General features: G+C 49.3%; 1 protein-coding gene across 1 annotated transcript; it reads right to left on the reverse strand.

The window, feature by feature from the left end:
• Positions 1-310: 310 nt before the first annotated feature.
• On the reverse strand, positions 311-27,162 carry LOC144102450 (DNA (cytosine-5)-methyltransferase PliMCI-like). The gene is made up of 2 exons (XM_077635721.1): positions 26,921-27,162; positions 311-462 (listed from the first exon to the last, which is right to left on the reverse strand). The coding sequence occupies exons 1-2, from the start codon at positions 27,142-27,144 to the stop codon at positions 369-371; spliced, it is 318 nt and encodes a 105-aa protein (XP_077491847.1). The 5' UTR covers positions 27,145-27,162; the 3' UTR covers positions 311-368.
• Positions 27,163-27,514: the final 352 nt, after the last annotated feature.

The raw sequence follows: 27,514 nt of genomic DNA on the forward strand, positions 1-27,514 counted from the left end.
TTATAGCTAAAAACAACCCTTTAGATGCAAGAACAAGCATTTTAACATGTATTACTATATTCGTACTACTGCGTTTTTTGTTTTTTTTTCAGTTACAAGTGAGCAAATATTGCTCGTATATTGTGTTACGCATCGCCTTCGTCTTGCGGGAAAACTGGCGAGGATGCAGCGGACTTTCCCACGGGCTGGCGTTGAGTTAGCGGAGGTGACGGGGTTCCCCGCCCTGGCTTATCCACAGCAACGGTGACAGTAAGTCTCTCCTGAAAGGTGTCAGCGTAGAGCTGCCAAGGGCAGCCGTAATTTACCATTCCGAGATGATGCAGGGGTCAGCAGGGTCCAGTCATCAAGTTTGACATCGGTATTCCTCTTCAAAGGGGGAAGCTGCCGGCGCATGATTTCCCTACCCCACTTAGCCTTGTGCGTAACCCAGGCTGCGCAGTGATGAGGAACTCATGCGACCACCTGCGAACCATGAGAGCGCCACCCATCACATTCCGGTTCCTGCATGACGTAGATGGCATCCTCCTCTTAAGCTCAACACGTGACGGGGGTGTGTTCCCTAAGGAGAGAGTGCGTAATGAGTGCCACAGTGAACGTCTCAGAACACGCCTTCCTCGGCAGGCCCGGCCTCCATCTGGGGATTTCAGGGAAGAAAAACCCTATAAAACCAAGCACCGAGCATGGCCGAGTAGCTCTCTCACACAGAGACTCTTTTACCGAGAACCACACTCTGTTGTTGTACATGCTCATAAAGTAAATACTTGCATAAAGTTTTCCTCGCCTTCCTCCTAACCCAGTCTCCAATCCTCATCCCCTCTCCGGCATGATCATTTTACCCGAGTCGCAACAACTTTAATGCAAAAACAACCTGCATTTCACAATGTATAGGCTAATTGAGCCAGGAGAAAAGAAAAAAAACAGTGGCAGTACAACCCCTTTCCATAAACGTGGTCACAATTCTAATATAGTCTGGCACTGCTGAAGAGTGTTCATACGCTGTTGATGCAGTTGAACCTAGAAAGCCAACAATTTTCAGCTTACATGCAAGATGGCAAAAGCTTTCACTGCGCTAGTAATTTCATGCTTGCATTTTTAAAGCAAAAGCTCCAAACTATGTTTGGAAATAGTGTTCTCGGTGAACTTGAAGCGCCCAATGTAGAAACCATGAGGCTTCTCGTTTCATGAAGCATCTTCAGAACACTACAATTGTTTTGGAGAAAAATGGAAGCCAAGAAACTACACTTTCTTTTGAGAATAATAGATACATGAATGTGAGTTCGCTGTCAAAATTTGTTCTAGGCTTCATACCGCTGACCACACTCCAGCTCTAGCATGTAGTCTGCAAAATGGCTTCACAATGTAAAAGGTTACTTTTTTTGAGCTAGTCGGTATATGTTCATCAGGTAAGTGTACAGCACGAGTGTGACAGGATGAAAGAAGTAGACACACACAGTGCTGACTCACGATTGATTATCGTTATTGCCGTCATGCAATAAATAGGTGAAAAGCACAACCAACATGTCGCACTGCATCGGACAATGACTGCATAGGGCAAAAACAACAGTGAATAAAAACGAACAAAAAATGTTCAAAATGTAGAAAAAATCCCCACTCTGTCATTTAAGCTGCTGAGATAGTCCAGTTCTCTTAGAGCGAGCATAACAGAAGGTTTGCTGACATACTTGTCTTGCTCATGATGAATCAAATGCTTCAACAACTACGTATCTCCCGCGTGCTCCAGATGTTCCTTATCCATGTACAGTAAAGTTGCCTGGCTGAAAGCAGGGGTGCAGTTTTTGAATGGCAGTCAATGCATGACCAGAATGCTTTTGGGAGGTGGTTTTAAGAAGAGCTCGTGTTCCCCAGGCAGTCAATGGGGCATTTCCATACTTCGCCTATATAGCATAGCCCACAGGATAGCTCGATTCTGTACAGCATATGTTTGCAGCACTGTAAATAACAGAATTCATGGTTCTTTTTGCAGTCTGCAGGTGGCGGCCATTCACGGTTGACGCTCTTGCGGAGTTGTTGCAATTTGTTTGGAGCAGAGAATACTAATTGAAAACCGGCTCTAGCTGCTATTCTTTTCAAGTTGTGAGATGCGTGTGAGGCAAGTTGTGTCTCACAACTTGAAAAGAATAGGAGCTAGAGCTGGTGTTTGAGTAGTATTCTCTGCTCCAAACCAACTGCAACGTCTCTGCAAGAGCGTCAATCATGAAATGTTGCCACCTATAGAAAGCGAAAAAAAAAACATGAATTCTCTTATGTACAAGTGCCACAAAAATGTTGTGTAGAGAATCGAGCTACCCTGTGGACTGTGCTATATCAGCCAAACAGGAAGATACCTAAATGACTATCTCACGGAAAAGAGAGCTCCTTGAAAACACCGCCCGAAAGCAATCTGGTCATATATTGGCCGCCGTGCGAAAACTGCTGCCCTGCTTTCAGCCGAACAACCACACTGTACAAGCATAAGGACTAGCGATTGCAGGATTTCACTGAAGTGTTTATGATTCATCGGAAGCAAGATAAGTGCATCAGCAAACCTACTGTTGCGCTCACACAAAAATAATTGTACCTCAGCGGCTTAGACGACAAAGCAGTGGTTTTTTTACTACATTTTTTAACATATTTTTCCTTTGTTTTTATTCATTATTGTTTTTCCCTAAGCAGTCGATTTTTGATGCAGTGCCAACTGTTGGTTGTGCTCGTTTTTCACTTATTTACTGCGCGGCAGCAATAAAGATCATCAGTCACGAGTCAGTGATGTGTCTCTGTACTTCTTTGATCCTGATCCAGTCACACTGTGCCTTTATCCGATGGAACAACCACACTGTACAAGCATAAGGACTAGCGATTGCAGGATTTCACTGAAGTGTTTATGATTCATCGGAAGCAAGATAAGTGCATCAGCAAACCTACTGTTGCGCTCACACAAAAATAATTGTACCTCAGCAGCTTAGACGACAAAGCAGTGGTTTTTTTTCTACATTTTTGAACATATTTTTTCTTTGTTTTTATTCATCAATGTTTTTCCCTAAACAGTCGAACTTTGATGCAGTGCCAACTGTTGGTTGTGCTCGTTTTTCACTTATTTACTGCGCGGCAGCAATAAAGATCATCAGTCACGAGTCAGTGATGTGTCTCTGTACTTCTTTGATCCTGATCCAGTCACACTGTGCCTTTATCTGATGGATTCACAATGTAATGGAACATTTTCGTTACTACTTCACTTAAAGCTAACATCAATATTCGTTAAGGAATCATAGATAACAGTATACCAGAATGTGAATTATTGCTGTTCTGCAGGTAACATATTGCAGTATGAATATTCATTACACGCTAAAGGCACTAAAGAAACCTTAAAGACGCAAACATTAACAAGCGAGCTCCCCAGAAATGATCAGGGAATGATCACATGTGCTCCACATACTTTACTGCCAATAAGTGTAATCAAAATGTATTAAGCACACAAGTGCTATATTCATTACCATAATGCCAGCTCTGTATAATACAGACACAAGAAACAAAAGCCACAAATAACAGTATTCACTGAAAAAAACAAAACCAATTTCAGACCAGTGGCCACCGTTACATTGGTCAGATAGGCAGCTACCTAAATGCGTGCTTACACCTGAGCGAAGACACTTACTTCAAACACCCAGTCTGGCACTTTAGCTACGCTACTGGTGTGCCCCATCCCACAGTTTCGTGCAGTGGAGCCGAACCCAAGCAAGTCAGGCGACAGCTTCCACAACTGTGACTGCATCGTGAGCATGTGCACACTTGTGGAAGCCGTTGCTTTTCGCTCATAGTTTCTAATGCACTGTAAGAAGTTTGGTTTGGTTTGTGAGGGTTGAACGCCCCAAAGCAACTCCGGCTATGGGGAACAGCATAGTGAAAGGCTCTGGAAAGTTCGATCACCTGGGGTTCTTTAATGCGCACCGACACCACACAGTACACAGGCCTCTAGAATTTCGCCTCCATCGAAATTCGAGCGCCGCGGCCGGGATCGGACCCGCGCCTTTCAGATCAGCAGCCGAGTGCCATAACCACCGAGCCATCGCGGCAGCACTGTAAGAAGTGGTGAGGATTAGGAGCAGCAGGTAACTGCTACCGATTACACTGTGGCCCATGCTCCGAGCATTAAAATAATTCTGATGCCAGCTATTGTTAGAAGAAGGTCAATAAACATTTACATCCTTAAAAAAAATTATAGGGTTACGAGCCACACAGATGGCTATTATGCTTTAATATAGTCTGGACTGGCATAGGTGACTGTACAGGCCTTTCTAATGTACACGAAATGGAAGATGTATTAAAGCCAGAAATCTTTCAGCCTGCACTTGCCTACATCTGTATGGGTGCTCTTGGTACCAGATGTCAAACAAACTAGCCCTCTACGCTTTCTAATGCCACCGTTATCAATGCCTTTTAGTGGATCATAGCTGCAGCTAACTAGCTTGAATGCTAACGCTACGTAACGGCCTAGGTTTTTTTTTTTTTCAATTATCACCGATTGTAAAAGCATTCACACTTGCTTCTGCATTAGGCCTTTCTGACTAGCTTATGTAAATGAGTGTACCTGCATTATGTTTGTCATACTGAGGCCCGAAGATCTGTACTAAATGTTTAGTTATAAAAGTAGGCCTCAAAATGAGCACCAATTGAGTTGGGGGTTTTGTTTCAGCAATGAATTTTTTTTTGCATCACTTTTTGTAACAACCTGTTTTTCATTATCGACAACTGATAATGACATGTTTAGAAATTCCCAACTCCAGGCACCCGCAGCGTCCCAGGCACCCGCAGCGTCCCAGGCACCCGCAGCGTCCCAGGCACCCGCAGCGTCCCGCCGTGCCTCGTGAACAAAAGCCTATTTCCAGGAGGGCAGTGACAGACACCTGTCATGGCGGACGCGCCGTACTCAACCAAACCGTGGGAAAACAGGGATGATCCTTATCTTGTTTCCCGGAGCGGCAGACAAACCCCTTCATGCTTATTAGCTGTGTCCCGCCGTCGGTAGTGCGGCGGCTTCGTGGCCCTTTCGCTAGCTCTTCTGTTGATGACGGGCGACGCGGACCGATGATGGGTGGCTGTGCACCTGAGGACAGTCGAAATAGCTCCGAAGGGAGAGCGTGTGAATACTCTTACCTGAGAGAGTGGTGGCGTATTTGTTTTTGATTTGGTTTGTGTTGTTAACTAGACCCTGGGTTCGAGGCTAAGCCCAACCCACGGGGTAGTCCCTATCTCGCATGTTATTGTTGATTGGAGAATTGATGCTTAGGGCGGGCCACTGAAAATGACCGCCCTTAGTCCTTTGTTAATTAAGTGCTTAAAAGTGCATGTGAACGGATGGAGTCCAGTCCAGTCTGAGCAGGGGCTCCATGCTTAGCATGTAACGTGATGCTACTTAGGCTCTAACCTGCCGGGTCGATGAGTAAAGTACCGCAAAGTTTGTTCTTTTGTAAATTCAGTTCTGCTTTTTCTAGTTTAACTCTCTGTATATGTATGCTGTAAATATATGCTCTGCTGTCATCATCTACAAGCTTGCCTCCTGTCCATCTTCCAAGCCGAACAACACTAGAGGGAGGGTTCATAAACCTTCCTCGAAGAAACGAAGGACCTTTGAAATTTGACTAGCCGCTGGGTAAAGGTTCATGTACGCTGACCTCGAGGACACTCTTGACGTCAGTTCTCAATGCGTGGCTACAACACCAGTCCACAAGACGAGTCGCCGCCTGCGAGGCTAACAACCAGAGTTCGGCCAACTCGCAAGATCAGCAAGGGCCATGACGTCCGCTACAGCTAGCCAGACAAGTCAGCTTTCCGGGAATGCACCGCTGTTCGTCCTTCACACACCTCAGTCCCCCCCCCATCATTCCACGGTGAGAGGTTCGAGGACAACAAAGACTGGTTGGCCAGCTTTGACCGTGTGGCGGGCTTCAACGAGTGGGACGGCGAGCGCAAATTGCGGAACGTGTACTTCGCACTACAGGACTCAACCAAGACATGGTATGAGAACCACGAAGCTTCCTTCACAAACTGGGAGATCTTTCGCCGAGAGCTCTTAGCCATGTTTAACACTTAACACCAGCGAACGAAAGGAGGGGGCTGAAATCGCTTTGCAATCGAGGTAGCAGCAGTCAAACAAGAGCGTCGCCATGTTCATCGAGGACATGACACGACTCTTCAATCGCGCTGACCCTGCTATGCCCGAGGACAAGAAGGTATGCCACTTAATGCGAGGCGTCAAAGAGCAATTGTTTGCCGGACTGGTACGTGACCCGCCAAGAACGGTGGCCGACTTTGCCAAGGAGGCAACCAGCATAGAGCGTTCTCTGCAAGAACGGGGGACGCACTACGGCCGTCAGGCTAGTGTAGCAGCCGCTCACCACTGTACGCCCACGTTGCTACCCACTGAAGCGCTTTGAGAGCTTGTGAGGAGCTTGGTGCGCGAAGAACTCGAGAAACTTCGCTTCGAAGCTCCACAGGACAGTGTCGCTGCCATACCGGATGTGGTCCGAGATGAAGTCCGGCGAGCTGTTCAGTCGCCACTAGCTCCGCAGCCAGCACCCTAAGTGATGACATACAGTCAAGCACTAATAAGTCGTCCTGGGCCAGTGAGACAAGCCTTTTCCCCCATCACTCCTGTGCCTTCACTGCGGTACCCAACTGCAGCTGTACCCGTCGTACCGCAGGAGCTCCTGTCCACCATGAGCAAGGCGCGCGTTTGGCGTATGCCAAACAATAGGTCGCTCTGCTACCACTGCGGGGAGCCCGGCCACATCCTACGCCACTGCCGCTACCGCAGAATGGGCTTAGGGGGTTTTCACCTGACGCACCTCGACCACGCTACGGAGAACGGCCGTGGGACATCGAGCAGTATCTGTCCGATAACATGCAGGCAACGAACTCGCGGCAACGCCAGTCCCGGTTGCCATCCCGAAGGCGATTTTCTTCGCCAAGCCGCCCGTCTTTTTCTAGGCAGTTCAGAGACGCGTCCCCACATCGGGAAAACTGAAGACGGCGTCCCCCGGGGTAGGGCCGCCGCTATTGGATCAAGTCAAGAGCCTCCACCCGACGATTCGTGGCTACGATCCGACCGACGACGACCTCGCCCGACGACCTCAGCGACGACGTGCTGTGACCGACTGGTGTCTGCCGAAATCCCAGTAATCGCTGATAATCGCGATGTGACCGCACTTGTGGAAACCAGCACTGATTTTTCTGTAATCAGCAGTCGGTTAGCCACGGCCCTCAGAAAGGTTCTGACCCCTTGGTCTGGGCCACAGATCCGCACCGCCAGCGGCCATGTGGTTACGCCAATCCGCCTTTTTCACGACGCGACTGCGCATGCGCCCATCCCCTGGCGGCGGTGTCTCGAAACATATTGGAAGGGTCGCGCGCTCCACTCGAGACCGGCCGTGGGGGTGTAAACAAACCGGCTTCCTATGCGGGGTGCGTTGCTGTAGCCGTCGGGCGTTCGGCGCGACGCATTTGGCGATACCTACGAAATGTGTTGCATACGGCTGCAATGCCCAATATGTAAAGGGAAGCAAACTCGGATTTTTTCGCTTTCCGAGCGCTTCCCGGGACAGCCTTCGACGCGAAGCGTGGATAAAAGCAGTTCGCCGGCTCGACGATCGTGGCCGCCCTTGGGCACCGTCAAGCACGTCAAGACTGTGCGGGAATCACTTTGTGACAGGTACGGACGAGGTACTGGGTTTAAATGCGTGTGCAGTCTATCACGAAGTGTTTTATTCATGGACAAGAAGGCCTCGAATGTCACCGCGGCACCCAGACTTCGTTCCGACGCTTTTTGCTTTCTCAAGCAAGAAGGCCAAATGGGCAAGTGCTGTGAGTCGCTTTCAACGCGCGATGGAGCGGGCAACGAAAAAGAAGCTACGAGAGCATTCACGCATGGTGCTAAAATTTTGTCATAATCTCCTATGGATATTTTCTTGTTTATGCCACTACACCCTGACCAATCCACCGGTGTGGGTATGTGCCATGTATTAAGAGGCAGAAGAAGAAGGTGCGTTATGCGTGTGTTCGAATCATATCCATGATGAAGAGCTCTGCGTGGTATCTCCAGAATGGATCAATGTGCGCCTCTCATGCTCGTCTTTATGGACGCGCATGCTTGTTTAACCTATGCAGCGGTGTGTTGTGGGAAAATACAGTGAAATGCTAGCAGAGCTGCTTTGTTGCGAGAACGCTTGTGCTTTTATAGCTCGTGTAGCTATTCGGCAGCGCTTGAGCACAACGATTGCTTGTGAAAACTGTTGTCCCCAGTCGTTTTCTGTACTACGGAATGCACGATGTAGTATCCACCTTTAATGAATGGCAGCCATATACAGCGGAAAACGCCAAGCTCACTGATCGGGGATATTTCATTGAACATTATGTTCCGAATGTAGCCTTCATCTCTGAAGCGGTGGCCCTTGCTCAGCTGGTGTTCGCATCGCATGTCGGATGATCGGAGATACTGAAGAATTTGCTCTTCGGTGGGCACTGCAGCCTGCCTCGGACTTCGCACCCAGCCATCAGTCAACCCTACAAATCCTCCAGGTACCAGGTGCTGCCCAGGACACGCCATCGTTGACAGATTCCAACAAAACGTGCTCCGCAGCGGCACTCAGTCCGGCCGGGTTGGGCGCGCAGTACCCTACCAGTGAGCTTCCAGCGTTGTACGCGAGGTGGCAGCACAGGAAAATGAAAAAGGCGGATTGGCGTCTGCACAACACGAATCCAGATCTGCGGTGCTACTTTCCCTGGTTGCTTTGCTGTGCTGCCCGAGTGCTCCAAAGACCTGATACTTGGTTTGGATTTCCTTCGGGAGCACGGTGCTGTCATCAACCTTCAGGAGCTCGCCGTGTCATTTTCCACTCAACCCTCTGTTGACGGCGATCCTGAGCCACACGGGACTAAGTTACGCGTCTTTGACGACTAAGTATTAATTCCGTCAAGAGCTAGCATGCTTGTTACCGTAGATTGCAACAACATCACTAGAACTCGTGGCATCGCTGAAACCAACATGTCGCTGCTCCCTGGTCGGCAAGTCTGTGTTGCTCGCGAAATTGTTGAGCTGAACAATGGCCGAACCAAGCTCTTGGTAACCATTTTTGGCCGTAATCCTAGCGACCAGCATTCAGCAAGGTTTTGAGTTGTGTGGAGCAACGCGACGCGCGATGCCCCGAAAGCGGACACTTCTGTTGCTCGGTGATAAGCTCCATATTATTGAGGAAGCGGAAAAGCGGCATGGAGCAACGAAAGCCAGCATTGCCTGGGACCTTAAGATACCCGAATCTTCGCTTAAGACGATCCTGGCAAACAAAGCGGCGATATTGCAAAATGCCAACAAGTTCAGGCTCAAGCAAGCGGCAAAAGAAGGGCAGCATGAGAAGCTAAAAAAAGTTCTCGTCAGGTGGCTGCATCAGGCACGGAGCTCTGCGATCAACGTGGACGGCGCCATTCTAAAAGAAAAGGTGGACCTTGTGGCATTGCATCTGGGCATTGACGACTTTCAGGCATCGCACGGGTGGCTGCATCGCTTTAAAAAACGAAACAGGATTGTGTACAGCCGCCCCTGCGGAGAAAGCACTTCCGTGAATGTTTCGACGGTGAATGAGTGGATGGAGATGATTGCCGGAGATGATTGCTGCATACAAACCCTGTGACGTTTTCAACGTCGATGAGAGCGGTATTTTTTACCATATGCAGACCGAGCAAACCCTTGCGTTTAAAGGTGACAGCTGTCATGGTGGCAAGCGCAGTAAAGAGCGGGTGACAGCACTATTCTGTGCTAATGAGGACGGTTCCGAGAGGCTGCCCGTGCTCGTCGGAAAATTTGCAAAGCCACGGTGCTTTAAGAACTTGAAGACGCTGCCGTGCAGCTACAACTTTAACAAAAAGGCGTGGATGACGTCTTCGCTCTTCAGCAATTTTTCGCAGAAGTGGGATTACAAAATGGGTTCCAAGGCAAGGAAAATATTGCTTTCCGTGCACAACGCACCGTGCCACCCTCCCGATACGTCCAGACTGAGGAACATAAAGGTTGTTTTTTTTCCACCTAACTGCACAAGCCGGCTGCAGCCGCTGGATGCCGGCATCCTTAAGTGCGTGAAGCAACGGTACCGGAAGCGGTTAGTGCAGCGTCGGCTGGCGGCTATGGAGCGCAGCGAGTCGGAAAGAAAGATCACTGTGCTCGACGCCATGCATTTTATTGCCAGTTCGTGGAATGCAGCGTCGCAAAGCACAATCGCCAACTCATTCAAGCACTGTGGCTTTAAGCGAGAGACTGCCTCCTCTGCTGGGGATGCAACGACCTCGATGCCGCTTGAAGCCGATGCAGGCTTCGCCGACGACGATTTCGAGGGTTTAAACCTCGCCACGACCTTTGCCGAGCACGTGGAGGCCGACTACAACGTTGCGATCTGCGGCGAGGCGTCGCTGGATGATACAATCGCGGAGGCTTTGCCTAGTACCGACACCACTGCAACATCAGACGAGGACAACGTCGACGCCACAGATGCCGTGCCTGCGCCTACCATGTTCTCTGAGGTGCTACGGCACATAGACAGCATCCGGAACTTCATTTGCTCATGCGACGCCGCAGAGGTCCTCCTTTTGGACGTTGCCCAACTCGAGCGGAAGCTTTTGCAAGTTCACGGATCAAATAAGGTCCAAAAGAAACCGACCGACTTTTTTTAAAGTTCGCGCCAGCTGGCTGGAATCGCGGCAGTGGGCAGTGGAGTGCCGGAAAGGTCCGTTTGAATAAAGCATGACTGGTACCTGCACTGCAGCATTAATTATTATTGCATTTACTTTTTTTGGTAATTTCGGTTTCCAAGCCCTGCAGAGTATGTTAGTAGTTTACACTGAAGTTTCTCGTAAATTCGTCGTGCGAAAAAAGTAGCATTTTTATAGGCATAACTTATGTTCGGATTTTACGACGCCCGCATTTTACGACGCTTTTTCACGGTCCCTAGAAAGTCGTATAATCAGGGTTCCACTGTATTTCTTATGAGCCTGTCACACTAGGCCAACAGTCGGCCGATTTTGGTCTGCCAAAACCATGTCGTGATGTCTGGCTCTATGTCACACTGCGCCGACTAAAACAGTCGGCCGACTGTCGGCATCAGGTCTCCCACAAGACGGCAGTTGGCCGATGGTCCGCCAACTCCCATGTCACACTAGCGAGACAGCGTGCGAGACCTCCTGACGACTTGGCCCTTTCACGTTCGCACTCTTCTTTTGTCATTTCCTGCTAGCGAAATTCATGGGCCGGGACGCTTCACTTTTAACTCTTTTAAATAAATCTCACCATAGTAAAACAAACTCATTAACAATCGTGATTATGAAACTAGGTTGAGTGGAGCCCAGTACTGAGCGGCACTTATTGCTGGGTCAGAAAGGCATGGCTCGAAAAATAAATCCAGTCGCTCGCGGGTAAACAGGACGGGAGAGATTATTTAAGGCTAAAATAATAAAAAGAAAAAAATCTCGACCACGCGGATTCAAACTAGGAACCTCTGGAATGCGAAGCTACTGCTATACCCACGACGCTGTGGAGAACAGAGCAATTCGCTGCCTTCAGAGGTGCTGATAAGCATTCTGCAGTGTGGCACTCGCGACAGAAGTAAAGCAGGCGACCCATGTGCGAAAATTCGGCCGGCGCGCTGCACCGGTCGCTGCTTGCGAATTGCAGCTCCACTGCAAGCAGGGACACACAGAGCAGCAAGCATCGCTGCGCCACTCAACTCAAGCACTCGAGCTCAAAGCGTACGCTGTGCCACCCACAGCGATCTGATTACTGCTTGGCTTGGTGTTCAAGTTCGCGCCAGAAAAGACAAAAGAGCCATATTACCAGAAACACCGCCTGCTATACACTAGCAGCGACAAAGCATGCTTGCACTAGTAGCGAGCTTTCGGCAACGGCACCGCCCGCGGTCCCGCCAGGCGACGAACTGCGCTGCTGCCTGACGCTGCGGACGCTGCTTCGCATGTAGCCTGCGCTATAATATCTCTTAATATCGCTTTGCTGTTAACAGTATAATCGCACCATAAACTAAAATTATGGTCGATTTCCACGACACCTTCGGCTGTGGACGACAGGCGAGCCGGACCGCAACGGCGGCCACGATTCTGGCGAGAAATTTTGCTCGTATCAAAGTTGTTGCTTTTAGCAGCAACTCAGTGTTGATCAACGATCCTCAGAAAGGATACATTTGTCACATTTTTCGGTCTCAGCGTTTATTGCTTACGTCAAAAACAATCTTAAGCTGATTTTTATTACGGCGGTGGACAGGATCCAGGCTAGCCTGCCGGCGAGCAGGCTCGGTTTACTTCACGTTCGCACCAAAAAAGAAAAAAAAACCATGCTATCAGAAAGGCTGCCTGCTATATTCGAGCAACAACAGCATGCCTGCGCAAGAGCCACGCTTTCGGCAACGAAAGCCGCCTGCGGGAGCGCCAGGGCAACGAACTGCGCTGCTTCCCGGCTGCCGTGCTCGTCGCTAAGCCTAGCTGGTTCCGCCTCGATGCTGCAGCTCAGGGCGCTTTGGAACTGGCCAGCGCCGTAATAAAGAAACTTCTCTAGTCACCCCTTTACTGCCAACCCGTCCCATAATAAAATAATGTTATGCTCGATTTCCGCGACACCTTCAGCAGCGGATCTAGCAGACGTCAGGCGAGCCGCACGAAGCAGCAGCAGCAGCAGCAGGCGGCTATAGGATGAAATTTGCTTGTATTGTAGTTATTACTTCAACCAGCACCTTGGCATTGGAAACGATCCTCAGTAATGATACCTTTTTGGACATTAATCTATACCACAGCTTGTTATGAACGTAAACAAACAGTACTGTAGCGGAATTGTGTCTGGTGAATGTTTTTGCTCGATGACACGGTCGGCAGACTGGTTTTGTCGCCGTCGCGGGCGTCAAAGCATGTCACACTACAAAGACATCTGGTCGTCGGACGCGTTGGTGTCGTCAGCCTAGTGTGACAGCTTGGTCTGCCACAGACAAGGTCTGCCGACCAGGTTGGCCGATCTTTGGTGTCTCTGTCGGGTCGGCGTCGTGTCGGGCTAGTGTGACAAGGCCCTTAGGGAACACACCGCACGAAATACAAAAGTAAATAAAGGCAGGAAATAACAGGACATCCGCACACTCTCTCAGCCTTCCGTTTCTTGCCTAAGTATATTTGTCTTTCATGCTCCGCATGCCCAGAGACATGATCGCAGCAACTAGCCCCATTGTTGCTGCTGTCGTAGATCGATGTTGCTAGAAATATATGCATTCTTGGATCTCTATCCACAGCATACCAAACAGCTCTCTTGAGAGTACACAGGTGCACGACAGTTTTGAAACTTGCGTCGTCAACATGTGGGGACTTTGTATCTAGCAATAATGACAAGCCTGCCTAGCCAATAAACTTGCTAACTCTATCTTTAACTGTTAAAGTATCTAAAGGAAGCGCTCTCTTGTTTGCCATTTATAATGCCATATGACAAGCATTCTTCACACCATTAGTTTCACAAGGCATACCTTGCAAGGCATGCTAAACAATGTAAACATACATTTCAGCTGAGATGAGACACGGCAAGTTACAGGCATTTTGTGTCACGTGAACCACGCAGAGTCCATTACTCCTTCTCGAACTTCCTCAACATCTCCAAAATTCAATACCTTCACAGGACACAGAGGACAACTTCATCCTACTTGCATTCTCAGCAAAAAAAAAGCATGGTGAATGGTTTAGCATGGCTAAGCACCAAAAGGCCTTTACGATAAAAACCTTTACCCGGAAGGCATTTACCATGACGACCTTCACCCTAAAGGCCTTTACCTCCCAGGTGAAGGCCTGCCAGGTGTTCACACCTGGCACGTTGTCCACAACGCGGTGGGAGCTTCAGGGATGTACGTGTGCCCGAAATCGAAAAATACACCTAGCAGTGCTACCACACTAAAACTGACTCAGTGGCTCTTTCTAGCTATGCCCATCTTTGTCCGGCAGCAAAAGATGTATCTATAGCTGAGAAAATTGCACTTAAAAACTTTCCTGCCACAATTTCAAACTTGGGTGTCAAGGCCGTAAAGGACTCTGTGGTCAATGTTTCCGAGTGAGTGGCAAAAATAGGCCATGTTGGCAACACCCGTGCAAAATTTTTTTACCTTTTCTAGCGTATTAAAACTCTGTTTTCAGTGAATGTACTGTCATTGTCATTAAAACATGGTAATCTAGTGATACAGACCAAGTTCGATTTGTCCCAAGTGTCCCCTCACTGTGCTCATATACAGCAACGAAAACTAATGCTTATAGTAGCATATAGCTGCTTCCTGTATGTGAATGAGGTCTTTGGATCGGGAAATGTAGGCAAGACCTGGCCTGGTGCAGCTGCCAAAACAAAGACCCTGAAAAGTGACAAAACAGGACGAAAGTTCCCAAGAGCTCTCAGAGTGAAACAAAAAGTTTGGGGGCTTCAGCTCAAATATACACACAAGTACCTGCAATTTCCTTTTACTGAGAAAGCTCTGCTGCAGTTCCTAGCTTGGAAATGAAGTGAGCGTACAACTAGACAACACTTACCAATTTTCAGGTCGAACATGTGTCGTATGCCCTTTCATACCTTGTGCATATGAACTACATACCATCCTACCTTTTTGTTTCAATGTGCATTCGTACAGTGCTTATATAGGTAGTAGATTAAATTTAATTTCAACAAAAAAATGTGTAATTATAAAATTGATACGCTGCCTCATTTAGCCTTTGCTAGTTACAAGTATTAAATGCTTACAGAAATTTAACAAGAGACATTTTTAACCGTGTTTGGCACATGAGAGCTTTAGCAACTTATGCACTGTAAAATACAACACAACATAATGTTTACAGGCATACAGTCCACTGTCGTTAAGACGAACTTGGTTAAAGGGGTCATGACAGCCTATTTTCACGCATACCCTGCTTATCGCCTTTAATTCCCAACAGGCTAAATTACAATTCCCTCAATTTTCAGTTGATTCTGTGCGGTAAATATCTTTAAAACGAATTTTTTTCGTTTCTTATGCAAACTGCTTGCTGGTCTGGCAACCTCTGATCGCTGACGTCACGAGTGTATACACGCCACGCGTCGTCTGCTGCGAGCTGTTTATGTGCTTGCATGCACACTGTAGGCAGTGGTCGCTCGAAAAGTTTTTCTTTTAGCCTAGCGAAATAAAATGCATTTTCCGTGTTCTCTTTTGGGAAGCCTTCAACTCAGTACGCGAGCTGAGTGATCCTTGGGAAAGCAGGCTTGCTCGTGGCGCCCACTTTCAGATTGTTGAGGAAACAGAAATCGATGGACCCCTCCTTTATTATTTACGCTTAGAAGCATACTGTTAGCATGTTATGAGTGTGGTCTCTTTTGAGCAGTCAAGTGCTGCCGTATGTGAAAAGCGGCACGTGCCGTGCATGCCTTGGCCGATGTGCGCCATGAAAGCCACAGCATTTTGTAGCTAGCTACCAAGATCTTGTCCGCTATTCATCACTCGATGATTCAACTCAAATTATCAAAAGGTGCACTACAGAAACCCTGAGGCATGAAAGGAGTAGAGAAAAGTGCCGAGTGCGACGACTTCCCCGCTGCATGTATGCGTTTGTAGGTTGAACATACATTTCCTTCAACTCATAGAACCTTTTTGCAGAAACCAAGCCGCTTGCAAAACCCTACGTGACTCGAATGCTTTCACTGTCCGCACCGATGAATAGTAGCCGCTGTCTAAATGAGTTCTTCAAAATAATAGTACAGCGTTTTCCTGTGCGTGCGGATTGTGCCCAAGGAGTGCGACGATTACGACAACTGCAGCCCCGCGCAGAGGTTGTTTACATGGCTTTGCGCAAACAGCACTGCTCGTTTGCGTGGCATAAAACGCCTGGTGGGTTATCCTTATCTTAAATATTACGTACTCTTGCTCACAAACTGCACTTTCACTTATTTACACACCATGATAACACTGCAATAAGCACCAAAGATGCTATATATAGCCTGCTTGGGAAACACTTCACGTAGGATACCAGCGCTTTCCGCTAATTGTATCTACTTTCTCTTATGTCACCAAAATTTAATTTTAGATTAGTTTAGCTAAAGATACGTTCAGACATTACTTGAATTAATGAAAACAACCAGATTTGTTGTCCATAGTCGGCGCCGACGGCAGCTGCCGGCTGCCTTCTGCACATGCTATGCAGACCGGGTCACATATATCGGCACTTCCCCCTTATTGTACTCGCGTCCTGCGATCTAGGCAGTCATCGCTTTGAGGGCACTGTAGGCAAAACTACGCTCGATAGCTATTTGCAAGCGCTAAAAGTTGCGAATTTTCTCTCCGCAATCGTCGAAATCGCACATACGGATCCTGCGTACTCGCTAGGCCTCGTCACGAAAAAGGCCGGCAGTCCACCGTCAACCGAAATTCAAGAATATGGCAAAAGTGCCTCACTGATTAGTAACAAAAGTGTGACGATATGATATGTAGCCGCTTGTTTCGCTTTTTTCAATACGGATAAGGTACACAAGAGCAGTTTTTCCGGCTGACGCCTCACCGGGCGCGAAGCTTTCGCTCGGCTGCACAAGCCCAGGCGAGGGCGGTGAGCAGCACCATCGTGCGGCGTTTTCTGCCTGTGTCGCTTGCCTCGCCGATCGGTTCTATGCGCAGGCACTGAATGAAAATACATCTTCGCTGGTGCATGCACATCGCTTATGTCACCATGGCTAGCATGAGGTCCATTAAGTTTTAAAATTCTCAAGTTTGTAGAATGTCATACCAACTAGTACCCTATCATTCTCTTCTGGTTCCCACTAAGCTGATTCTTTTTAACATTACTACGAAACACTATCATTGATCGTGCTCGCGTCACCGCCCGTCTAGCGTGACAGACCGGTGCGTCAGCGATGGCATTTGTGTACCGATCAGCCCACCGACCGTCGATCGCCGTCGCATCGGCCTATAGCGTGACCGGACCCTACCTATACCGAAGAAAAACTGCGTTACTGTTATTATCGCTTTTGCGGTACCAGTCATTCATATATGGGGGACGACTGCTACTTCGATCGCCAGCGAAAGTACAGGAGGGAATGAGATCTCGCTTCCTATATTGCAGCAATGAGAGCAGGCGACGTTGCTCCGTGCATGTGCTTGTGACGTCATGGCAGTCGCTGCCGGTGGGGGGAGTCTCCCGGTCTCAATTTCGATCTCATCTTTTGGAAAATACACCGCGTCCAGGGCTGCCAAATTTCGGAAATTGAATCATAAGCTGTTGCATTAGTTACTGAACCAGAAAACTGCAATATTCCCACACCACTAACTCCTCTAGTGGCGCCATACCGTGGCTAAACTGCATTTCCTGGCAGTTGGCAAGCCTTGAGCCATCTCAGTCTGTGTTGCTCGAGGAATTGTTGAACTGAACAATGGACGAACCGAACTCTTGGTGACCAATTTTGGCTGTGAACCTCTGTGTTTGCCTGGCAGAATAGCTATTGCGTGTTTCGAGGAACTCTGCGAACTCGCGGGACAGCACGCTTTGTCTGGAGCCCCGGCATCAGAGGAGGAACCGACCACCCAAATACAGTTAAAACTCGATTTAACGAAGTTGAGGGGAGCCGTGAATTATTTCGTTAAATCGAGAACTTCGTTAAATTGAAAGAGGCATTTCTTGGGCACATAATTCAGTACATTCGATTACAGTAAAACCTCGTTAAAACATACCCGCTTAAACAGTTCTTTCGTTTTAAAAGTAGTAAAGTCAAGTCCCCGACTGAGCACCCATTGAACATAATGCATTTTGCATCCGCATAAACCGTACCAGCTTATCGCGATCGTATTGGTTAGCACGTACCATTTTCACTTTTCGTCGCACTCGCGCGTGACGAATTCAAGCCGGTAGCACCGACCCAAAGGAGGTTCAGCTAGCGGCGCAACAATCTTCCCTAAATACCGCCGACGGGACGGCAAGCCACACAGCTAATGAAAAATTGGCGCCAAAGTTGGTAATCATACAACTAGCGCAATCTTTGGGGGTCCGTATGGTCATCGTCATGACCCCCGCGCTACATTCGAGTGGGTAGCGCCAACACCACGACCGGCGCCGCTAGCGCGTATGAAAAGAAACAACAAAAATTCTTACTCGACAAGAAAGGCCCGAGGGGACTACAAATTTATTTTCCGCCAAAGAAGTCGGTGATCTTTGCCTGCGTGCGCTTTGTGAGCAACGGCCACACCGATTTCTCGTAGGTCTGAAGTGCGTCCAGCGCGTCTTCCGTCCCCTCGTGTACGCTGGCAAAATGTCGCAGCAGATCGAGAGCATCCATCACCTGACCTGGTGTCGGCACGGGAGCTTCGGCACCTGCAGGGTCGTCGGCAGCGTCTTCAGCCGTCACTCCCTCCACGCTTCCTACAAGCCGCAACATATCGGCATCAGTCAAAACTTCCGTTGTGACTGTGTTTGCGTCGGCGTTCACGTAGTCTGAGAAACTTATGCCTGTGGGCACTTCATCCACTGAGCGAAGGTGTTCCCAGGCATCTTCATCCTCGTGCACGGCGCTCGCGCAGTCCGGACCAGCTTCGGCAGTTTCAGGGCCTAGTGTACCGAAACCGGCAGTCCTGAAGCAGTTGACAATTATCGACGGCCTTAATGCTCTCCAAGCCGCCGCCACCATCTCAACCGCCATAAAAGTATCTATTTTCGTCTCGCGCTTCAGCTCCAGGTTGAGGAGAACTCTGTCGACGACTCGACGCTTGTATGCGCACTTCACGCTATTAATTATCCCTTGATGCGAGGGCTGAACCACGGACGTTGCGTTTGGGGGGAAGTAGCGGAGCTCCACGCTGGTCAGCTCGACCTCTGCAACGTAGTGGGCCGTGCAGTTATCCAGCAACAGGCACACTTTCCTTTTCTGGCGACACATGTCGCTGTCAAATTCCTCCAGCCATGTAGCGAAAATGGCACGCGACATCCACGCCTGTGAATTGGCAACGTACTTCACAGGAAGCTTTTTGGTGCCTTTAAAACAGCGCGGCCTCGCACTCTTTCCGATGACAAGCGGGTCTCGTTTGTTGGTGCCGTCCATGTTGACGCACAGCAAAAGAGTCAGCCTTTGTTTGCTGTGTTTGCCGCCGTGGCACGCCTGCCCCTTCAGGGCGAGTGTTTTTTTAGGCAGCATTTGGTAGAATAGACCGCTCTCGTCGGCGTTGTAGACGTCGCTGGGGGCATATTTTCCCAGCATGTCGGGCACGTTTTCAGACTGCCAGTCGCCGACTACAGCCATGCTTACGCTGCTCGCTTCACCGCTAAGCACTTTCCCGACGATGCCGTGTCGTTCTTTGAAGCACGACAGCCAGCCGGGACTTGCCTTGAACTCGTTGTCGCCCAGCAAGCACGCGAAAGAGCGAGCTTTTTGTTGGAGCAGGTCTCCACTCACGAGAATACTATTCTTCGCCCGCAAATCCATAAACGAAGAGGGCCTCTTCCATTTTGCTTTGAGGAGTGGTCTTCAGCGTTTTTTTGCGCGAGAGATTCCCCGACGAAGTGGCGCGGAGGATGTCATCTTTCCCTTTCAATATTGTGGAGAGAGTACTCACTGGAATGCCATGTGATGCAGCCACGTCACATTTCTTCTGTCCACTTGTCACAGCACGAATTATGTCCGCTTTCTCGTCCAGGGTAAGCCTTTTTCGTTTCTTGCAGGGCTCCATCTGCTAGTCAGGAGGGTTAGCGGCGCGCTTGCTCGCACACACCACGTCCGCGTTCACGATAGCAAGGCTAGACTGATGGAGGCCTAACAAGCTGAGCTTGACAAAGACGTGTGTTCAAAGGCACGGGGAAATCCGCACAAGAGCGAACACAGCGCACAACACACAAACACACACAAAAAAAAACACGCGAACTGCAACAGCGCCATCTATGAAATGTGGCACAAAACTTTTTTACTGCTGGCGCCATCTCGTGAGCTCGACTCAAAATTAAAACTCGTTTTGCGCCGCGCAGTTTGAAAAAAGCGACAGGATGAAGATGCTCCGCGCTGTTACCGCTGACTCGCAATCAATAAATTTTGGGGTGCTGTCTACAAAATAGACCAAAAATTAACACTTTTTCACCTTTATTTCTCGAAAAAAAGGTTCGTTAAATCGGGACAGATCACGGAATCGGTTTCGTTATTTCGGGTTAGTCAAAGCATTGAACCCTATGGGCGTCTGAGGGGGAATTAGGATACCTTCGTTAAATCGAGATTTTCGTTAAATCGGGTTTCGTTAAATCGAGTTTTGACTGTAAGAACTGACGTGAACCCAAACCTCCCATCTAATCAGAAACGCTGCTTGGAAAGCGTTATCCAGTCTTTCTGCGACTGCTTTACCTCGGCCTCTAAGGTTAGGCAGACACCACTCACAAAGCACTGAATTATAGTTGACGCCAACCAACGACCGTTATGTCAGCCGCCTTACCGGATCTCTTCGAAGGAGCGTGATGCCATTCGCCACCAAGTTCAAGAAATGTTCCAGGACGACGTGATACAGCCGTCGACGAGCCCGTGGGCGTCGCCTGTTGTTCTGGTGGCAAAGAAAGATGGAACCCTACGGTTCTGCGTTGATTACAGACATTTAAACAAAGTCACAAAAAAGGATGTTTATTTTCTCCTGCGTATTGATGACTCCCTGGACCGGCACCGGGAAAAGACCGCCTTTATTACACCTGACGGTCTGTACGAATTCCGGGTGCTCCCTTTCGGCCTGTGCTCAGCTCCTGCAACCTTCCAGAGGATGATGGGCACCGTTCTTGCCGATCTCAAATGGCAGTCCTGTCTCGTGTACTTGGATGACGTTGTCATCTTCTCTGACACGTTCGAAGAGCAATTGAGATGCCTGCGCGCTGTGTTCGAAGCAATTCGGTCGGCCGGTCTTCCCCTGAAGCCCGAAAAGTGTCACTTCACTTTCGAAGAGTTGAAGTTTCTGGGCCACATCGTGAGCACTAAAGGGGTTAGCCCAGACCCCAATAAGACTGCTGCCGTGGCTGCTTTTCTTGTGCCCGCCGATAAGCACAGTGTGCGCCGCTTTCTGGGTCTCTGCGCCTATTATCGGCGTTTTGTGCAGAACTTCTCCCAGATCGCTGAGCCCCTCACCCAACTCACAAAAGATTCCGAACCATTCTTCTGGGGCCTGCAGCAACAGAAGGCCTTTGAAGACCTCCGAACTCGTCTCCAAAGTACGCCCATCCTTGGACACTTCGACGAGTCAGCCGACACTGAACTACACACAGACGCCAGCAACATCGGCCTCGGTGTGGTCCTTGTGCAGAGGCAGGATGGTCTCGAACGCGTAATCACATACACGAGCCGCACCTTGTCACGACCTGAGGCGAACTATTCCACCACCGAAAAAGAATGCCTGCCCATTGTGTGGGCAGTAACCAAATTTCGCCCGTACCTATATGGCCGCCCTTTCAGGGTCGTCAGTGACCGCCACTCGCTGTGTTGGCTGGCAAGCCTCAAAGATCGCTCAGGATGGCTTGCACGCTGGAGCCTTCGACTTCAGGAATTCGATGTCACCACCAAGTCTGGTAGGAAGCACAGTGATGCCGATTGTCTCGTGCTCCTATCAAGGACAACCAAGCTGACCCCGACGACAATTCTGTTTTTCTTGGCGCCATCACCACTTCCATTCTCATTCAACACCAAAGAGACGACAGCGAACTATGGCCCCTCATTGAGTATCTGGAAGGAAGCGCTCAGTCTCCCCCGCGAATATTTTCGCGCAAGCTGTCGTCGTTCTGTTTACGTGACGGCGTCCTGTATAAGAAAAACTACAGTCCAACAGAAGCTGTCTACCTACTCGTCGTGCCTACGGCCCTTCGCGACGAAGTCCTGCAGGCGAGCCATGATGACCCATCTTCTGGTCACCTGGGTTTTTGTCAAATTTTGGCACGAATACGGCAAAAATACTACTGGCCCAGGGTTGCTGCAGTTGTGAAGCGTTACGTAAGAACTTGCCGCAAGTGTCAGCGTAGCAAGACGCCGCCGACTAAGCCAGCCGGCCTACTGCAGCCTATTGATCCGCCTCAGGTCCCCTTCCACCAAGTCGACATGGACATACTCGGCCCATTTCCGGAGTCCTCGCTGGGTCGCCACCGACTACGTGGTCGCCACCCACTACCTCAGCCTATACTGTGAGACTAAACCTCTTCCCCGTGGTACTGCTGACGAAATTGCGAACTTTTTCATTCAAAACATTGTCCTTCATCACGGTGCACCCACCATCGTTTTAACTGACAAGGGAACAGCGTTCACTTCGGCCTTAACGCAGGAGGTTATGCGCCTGAGCTGCACCAGTCACCGCAAAACAACCGCTTACCACCATCAAACGGACGGCCTCACCGAACAGCTCCACAAGACGATCGCCGACATGATTTCTATGTATGTCGACGCGGACCATTGGAACTGGGATGCCATACTCCCTTAAGTCACCTTTGCCTATAATTCTGTGGTCCAGAAACTGCGGTCCAGGAAACGACACACTTCACTCCATTTCGTTTAGTACATGGTCGCGAAGCCACAACCATGCTGGATGCAGTGCTGCTTCCAGCTAGCGCTACCCCCTCTGTTATGGGTGCTGCCCAATTTGTTCGTTACGCTGAGGCCTCCTGCCAACTCGCTCGACAGCGCATCCGGCACCAGCAAGTTCATGACGCTCGGCGCTACAACCTCCGCCACCGAAGTGTGGGTCACCTGCCCGGCGAACAAGTCTGGGTGTGGAGCCCAATCAGCATGCGGGGACACTCTGAGAAACTTCTACACAGATACTTTGGCCCCTACGAGGTGCTCCGCCAGCTCAGTCAAGTTACCTACGAAGTTCTCCCCCAAGGAACAGTTCGCTCTTTAGACGGCCGACCTCCGAAGTTGTCCACGTCGCTCAGATGAAGCCGTACCACGCCCACTATCCCCTCGTGCGTGTCTACACCACATGGCAGACACATGCGACTACCCTTGTGGTCCTGCCTCCAATTGCTACCACACTGAGTCAGTGTCTTTAAGAGAGGGGGAGCAATGCCACACTACTACCGTATTTACTCGAATCTAGGCCGGCCACGATTCTAAGCCGAGACCCGAAAGTTGAAGGCCACAGAAAAAAAAAAAACTTACCTCGATTGTAGGCCGGCCGAAAAAACAACACTGTTTATACCTCATTATCACAATTATTTTTATGACGCGACACGACTGTTCTTACGTCGCCGCGCACGTGAAAGTGCGTGGCGCGAAACGACTGCACCATGTGTCTGCGCATAGGCGACTTGGTGTAGAGAGAGGAACTCGAGTGAGACACAGCGGGAAGCATCGTGCCTGCATGCTCTGCCGAAGCGTGATTGATGGCCCCGAGAGGGACCGTTGAAAAAAAAAAGCTGCCAAAGGAGCTTTGAGAGAAGAGGAGGAGGAGAGGCGGCGTTGGGCGAGGAGACATATGCAACGCCAGCCCGGGATCAGCCCCCGCTCATTCGTCATCATCATCGCTGACTTCTTTATCGCTGGCCTCCTCGAACAGTGCACTATCTTCACTGCCATCAAGTGCATTAGAGATGCAGCACTTGCGGAATGAGCGTGCAACCAAGCTTTCTAGGATGTCATCCCAGGCTGCAGCTATCCAAGTGGCTACAACTCCCAGTGAGGCGCGCTTTATTCGGCCTGTTGGTGTAAGCTCGCGCCGCTCTTCACTAAGCCAGTCCACGTAGTACTTGCGCAGCCGATCCTTGAAAGGCTTATTGAGGCACACATCAAGAGGCTGCAGCTGGCCTGTCATGCCGCCGGGTATGATGGCGACGTCAGTACCGGCTTCGGAAAGCGCAGCTTTTACGCCGTCAGTGAGGTGTCCACGGTAAGAGTCCAGGACGAGGAGGGAACGCTTGGCCAAGAGGGCTCCTGGACGCCGCTGCCAAACCATTCTGATACACTGCTCAACCATATCGCTCGCCATCCATCCATTTTCGTTGGCGCGGACGATCACATTTCTTGGAAACACTTCCCGAGCTGGTAGAGTCTTCCTCTTAAAAATTATATACGCCGGCAGCTTGTGGCCATCCGCCGTGCAGGCCAGCATTACAGTCATGCGCTGCTTTTCGTATCCGGCCGAGCGCACTTTCACTTCCTTGGCACCTTTTTCGTTCACGGTGCACGACACTGGCATGTCAAACCATACCGGCGTCTGGTCAGCGTTTCCCATTTGTCCTACGGCGTAGCCGTGCTCCATCCTCTTCCTTATTACGAATCGCTGAAATGAGATCAGCTTCTCTTCGAAGTCGCCCGGCAGCTTTTGACAAATGGACGTGCGACGTCGGAGGCTGAAGCCAAAGCGCTTCATGAACTTCTGCAACCAGCCCCGGCTGGCTTTGAACAGTTCCCGGGGGACGCCTCGCTCTCTCGCCAGCTCTCTTGCTTTGGCTTGCAGCACTTCCGTGGTCACTGGAAGTGCCGCTGACCTCTGCGTCTCCACAAACTCGGCCAGAGCTACCTCCACTTCTGGATGGCGGCCTTTCTTGGGGCCCGTGAAAGCCGTTCTCGTTGCCGCGCAAGCAAAAATTTCGTTCCGCTGCCCCCTCCAACGGCGAACATTCTTCTCATCCACGCCGAAGTCCCGCCCGGCTTGAAGATTTGACGACTGCTCTGCAGCGACTATAACTTTCCGCTTGAAGGCGGCACTATAATGGCACCGCCTGTTTGGTGCCATGGTGTTGGTGATAAAAACTACGCACGAAAACTTCACTGCTGCGAATGTGCTCACGCCACCGCACGAGAACAGAACAAGGCCAAAATGGCAGCCAGTGCTCATGTGTGCTTTGATCAGTATCGGCTACGGATAGCAACGGCTACGGATAGCAACGGCTACAGTGCTGTCTTTCGTTGGCGTTTTGTGGGGGCGCCACCTGCGTGCTACATTTATTCGTATTTTACGAATACGAAACCTCGAAACGAAATCCTCGAATCTAAGCCGACATAAGAGTTCTACATCTCGTTTTTTTTTTAAAAAACTATCGGCCTAGATTCGAATAAATACGGTAACTCCTCACCTAAACTGCATTTCTTGGCAGTTGGCAAGCCTTGAGCCATCTAGGGGCTAGATGCTTTGTCTTCACCTCTCGTGCTGCCTGCTACCTTGCGCGTCCCAATGTCTTGCGCGTATAAGTAAATCAAGTAAACCAGTCCTGCTTACGTCAACCGTTTCTCGGTGACAATATGAAGAGCGACCCTGTCATGGCCCCTTTATAAGATGAATTCTAGGATAAAAGGAACAACATGAGAACATTTGGCTGGTCTTCCACTGACCCAATGTTGAAAAAAAAAAGATTCACAGGCAATCACGATACTTCCTACTGCGAACTTTGAACGCAGCGCTTTAGATGTTTGATTCTGTAAGTGTTTCTTCGAAGCTAGAATTACGGCACGTGCTGACCGACGGCGCTATACGTTCTTCACATATAGGGTGCACCGCGTCTGTTCGTCACTTTGCGCCAAAGCAGGCGTGCGCACACACATAGCGTCCACAATACAAATGCTCTCTCATCCGCCCACCAAGGCTCGCGTCGCCATTGGTCAGGCAAGGAGAGTGATTTCCAGAGGTTTCAAGTTTCTTCTCTCCGACCCGGCACCGCCGTGAGCAGTCGGAGTGTAGAGGGTACCACACAACACACGAGGTTACGAGGTCTGTGCGGGGTTGTGGAGCGCAGACGTGATTCGTTTTGAGCCACCCCGCATTTTGGCGCACTATGGCATATATCTGAGCAAGCTGCGGCATTGCAGTCCAATCGGGGATCCACAACTAACGACTGTCCCTTTGAGCCCTATGCTACATACCATATTACACGAATGCAATGAGACTACAAATATGAAGCGAAAAGAGGCACGAAAACACAAAATTATGCTGAGGCAGATGGCGATCGCCCATTACTTAACAAGCTATGGTTGCGTTGGTTGCTATGAGGCATGTTCCTGTCATCCAAGCTCTCCAAACTTTACCAGAAGCTTAACAAAGCAATTTCTAGGTTCCAACAGACGACGATACAGGATTAATGCAGCCACAGCAAAAGCAGCGCAGAAGCACGCATATGTGCGCCAACTTTTTCCGCACCGCTAAGCTAAGCTAAGGTCTAATGCTAAAAAGAGCAACATGTTGATGTTGAGCTTAACTCATATGACATAAAAAGAACTAAAATTCCAGTTAGTTTGCCATAGTGGCTCAGCAGCTATGGCTCAGCTGCACCCACTGCATATGAAAGGAAGCACGATACAAATATGTCCTTGTACAGAGATTTCAATGCACACCAGAAAACTAAGTGATTGAAATTATTCTGGAGCCTTCCTCACACCTAAAAGGCCACATGCATTTTTTCCAGGATATTACACCTCGCAAACCAATTAACCAAATGCCAGTCATCATTGACGGTGCCATGGATAAGTTGGAAATAATGAGCATTTCACTAAGGGTGTGCAGTGTGCACTTTGAATAGCACTGCTGCATTCCTGCACCCATGATCCGACTGTCAGCATATGTTACTCTCTCTGCATATTTTTCAGGCAAAATAACTCACATTTGAAGTGCTTCGCACATCTTAATTACAGTTCAAGACTGCAGGAAGAGAACTTGCAAGGATTGTGTGTTTTTACATGCGGACCAACAACCCCGAAGTTCTGAGATGCTCCCACTAGTTTACACAACATATTATTCAAACTAAATTTTGGTCCCTTGTTGTTGAAATTGAGAACGTTTTAGCGAATTGAAAGAGCGGAAAAAAAAGGTGAAAGGGAGGGCACAAAGCCTCAATAAAAGTAAACGAAGGAAGAGGGGTGTTAAGAGCTAACCATGTCACTTGGGATCGTGAATATAACTGAGAGGCTATGACAACACACCTGAGGCGGCTTTGGGGCACACCATAGTTGCCAGCCTGGAGTCTGGCAAAGGTGCATTGGTAGCCCATCCGCAGCAAGCATTTCATAGTAAGCGGCAGTATCTTCCCTTCCAGGCGGTAGAGGAAGCCTTGCACATTCTCCAGTAGGAAGTGCTGTGGCCGGTAGTAGTCACAGCAACTCAGGTACGTGCACACCAGTGAGTTCTGCAACATGGAAAACATCATGCAGATCTCAACTCAGAAGCAGCAGTGAGTGCAAATGATCTACATAAGGGCATGCTAGTAAATTCAACACACAAGCCGAGAGAAGCTACAAAGCTATGGCAATACGAATATTTTTTGTGACCCTATGAGATTCCCATCATTGAGATTCTACAGCAGGCACAGAGAAGCATAAGCAAACAAAAAAATTTTTCATGCTACGCGAAACATATTCAAGCCAGAAACTGGAAACAAATCTTATTACTGCGTTAGTATTAGAAGGGCCTGTGCAAGCAAAATTGGCAAATGACGTCTGTCAATAGCCAGTGGTAAGTGGCCCACTGGCCATGGTGGGCAGGCGGCAACCTGCCCATTGGACTATCAACGAACTTCG

The sequence above is a fragment of the Amblyomma americanum genome, chromosome 1, assembly GCF_052857255.1.
Source record: "Amblyomma americanum isolate KBUSLIRL-KWMA chromosome 1, ASM5285725v1, whole genome shotgun sequence".
Classification (NCBI taxonomy): Eukaryota; Metazoa; Arthropoda; class Arachnida; order Ixodida; family Ixodidae; genus Amblyomma; species Amblyomma americanum.

Excerpts from the sequence above, each read along its gene's own strand:
- LOC144102450 (XM_077635721.1), bottom strand. The coding sequence starts at position 27,144 with ATGATGTTTTCCATGTTGCAGAACTCACTGGTGTGCACGTACCTGAGT. Across the intron at positions 463-26,920 it reads GTGCCCCAAAGCCGCCTCAG|GTGGTCGCATGAGTTCCTCA; the intron begins GTGTGTTGTCAT and ends CATGGTTCGCAG.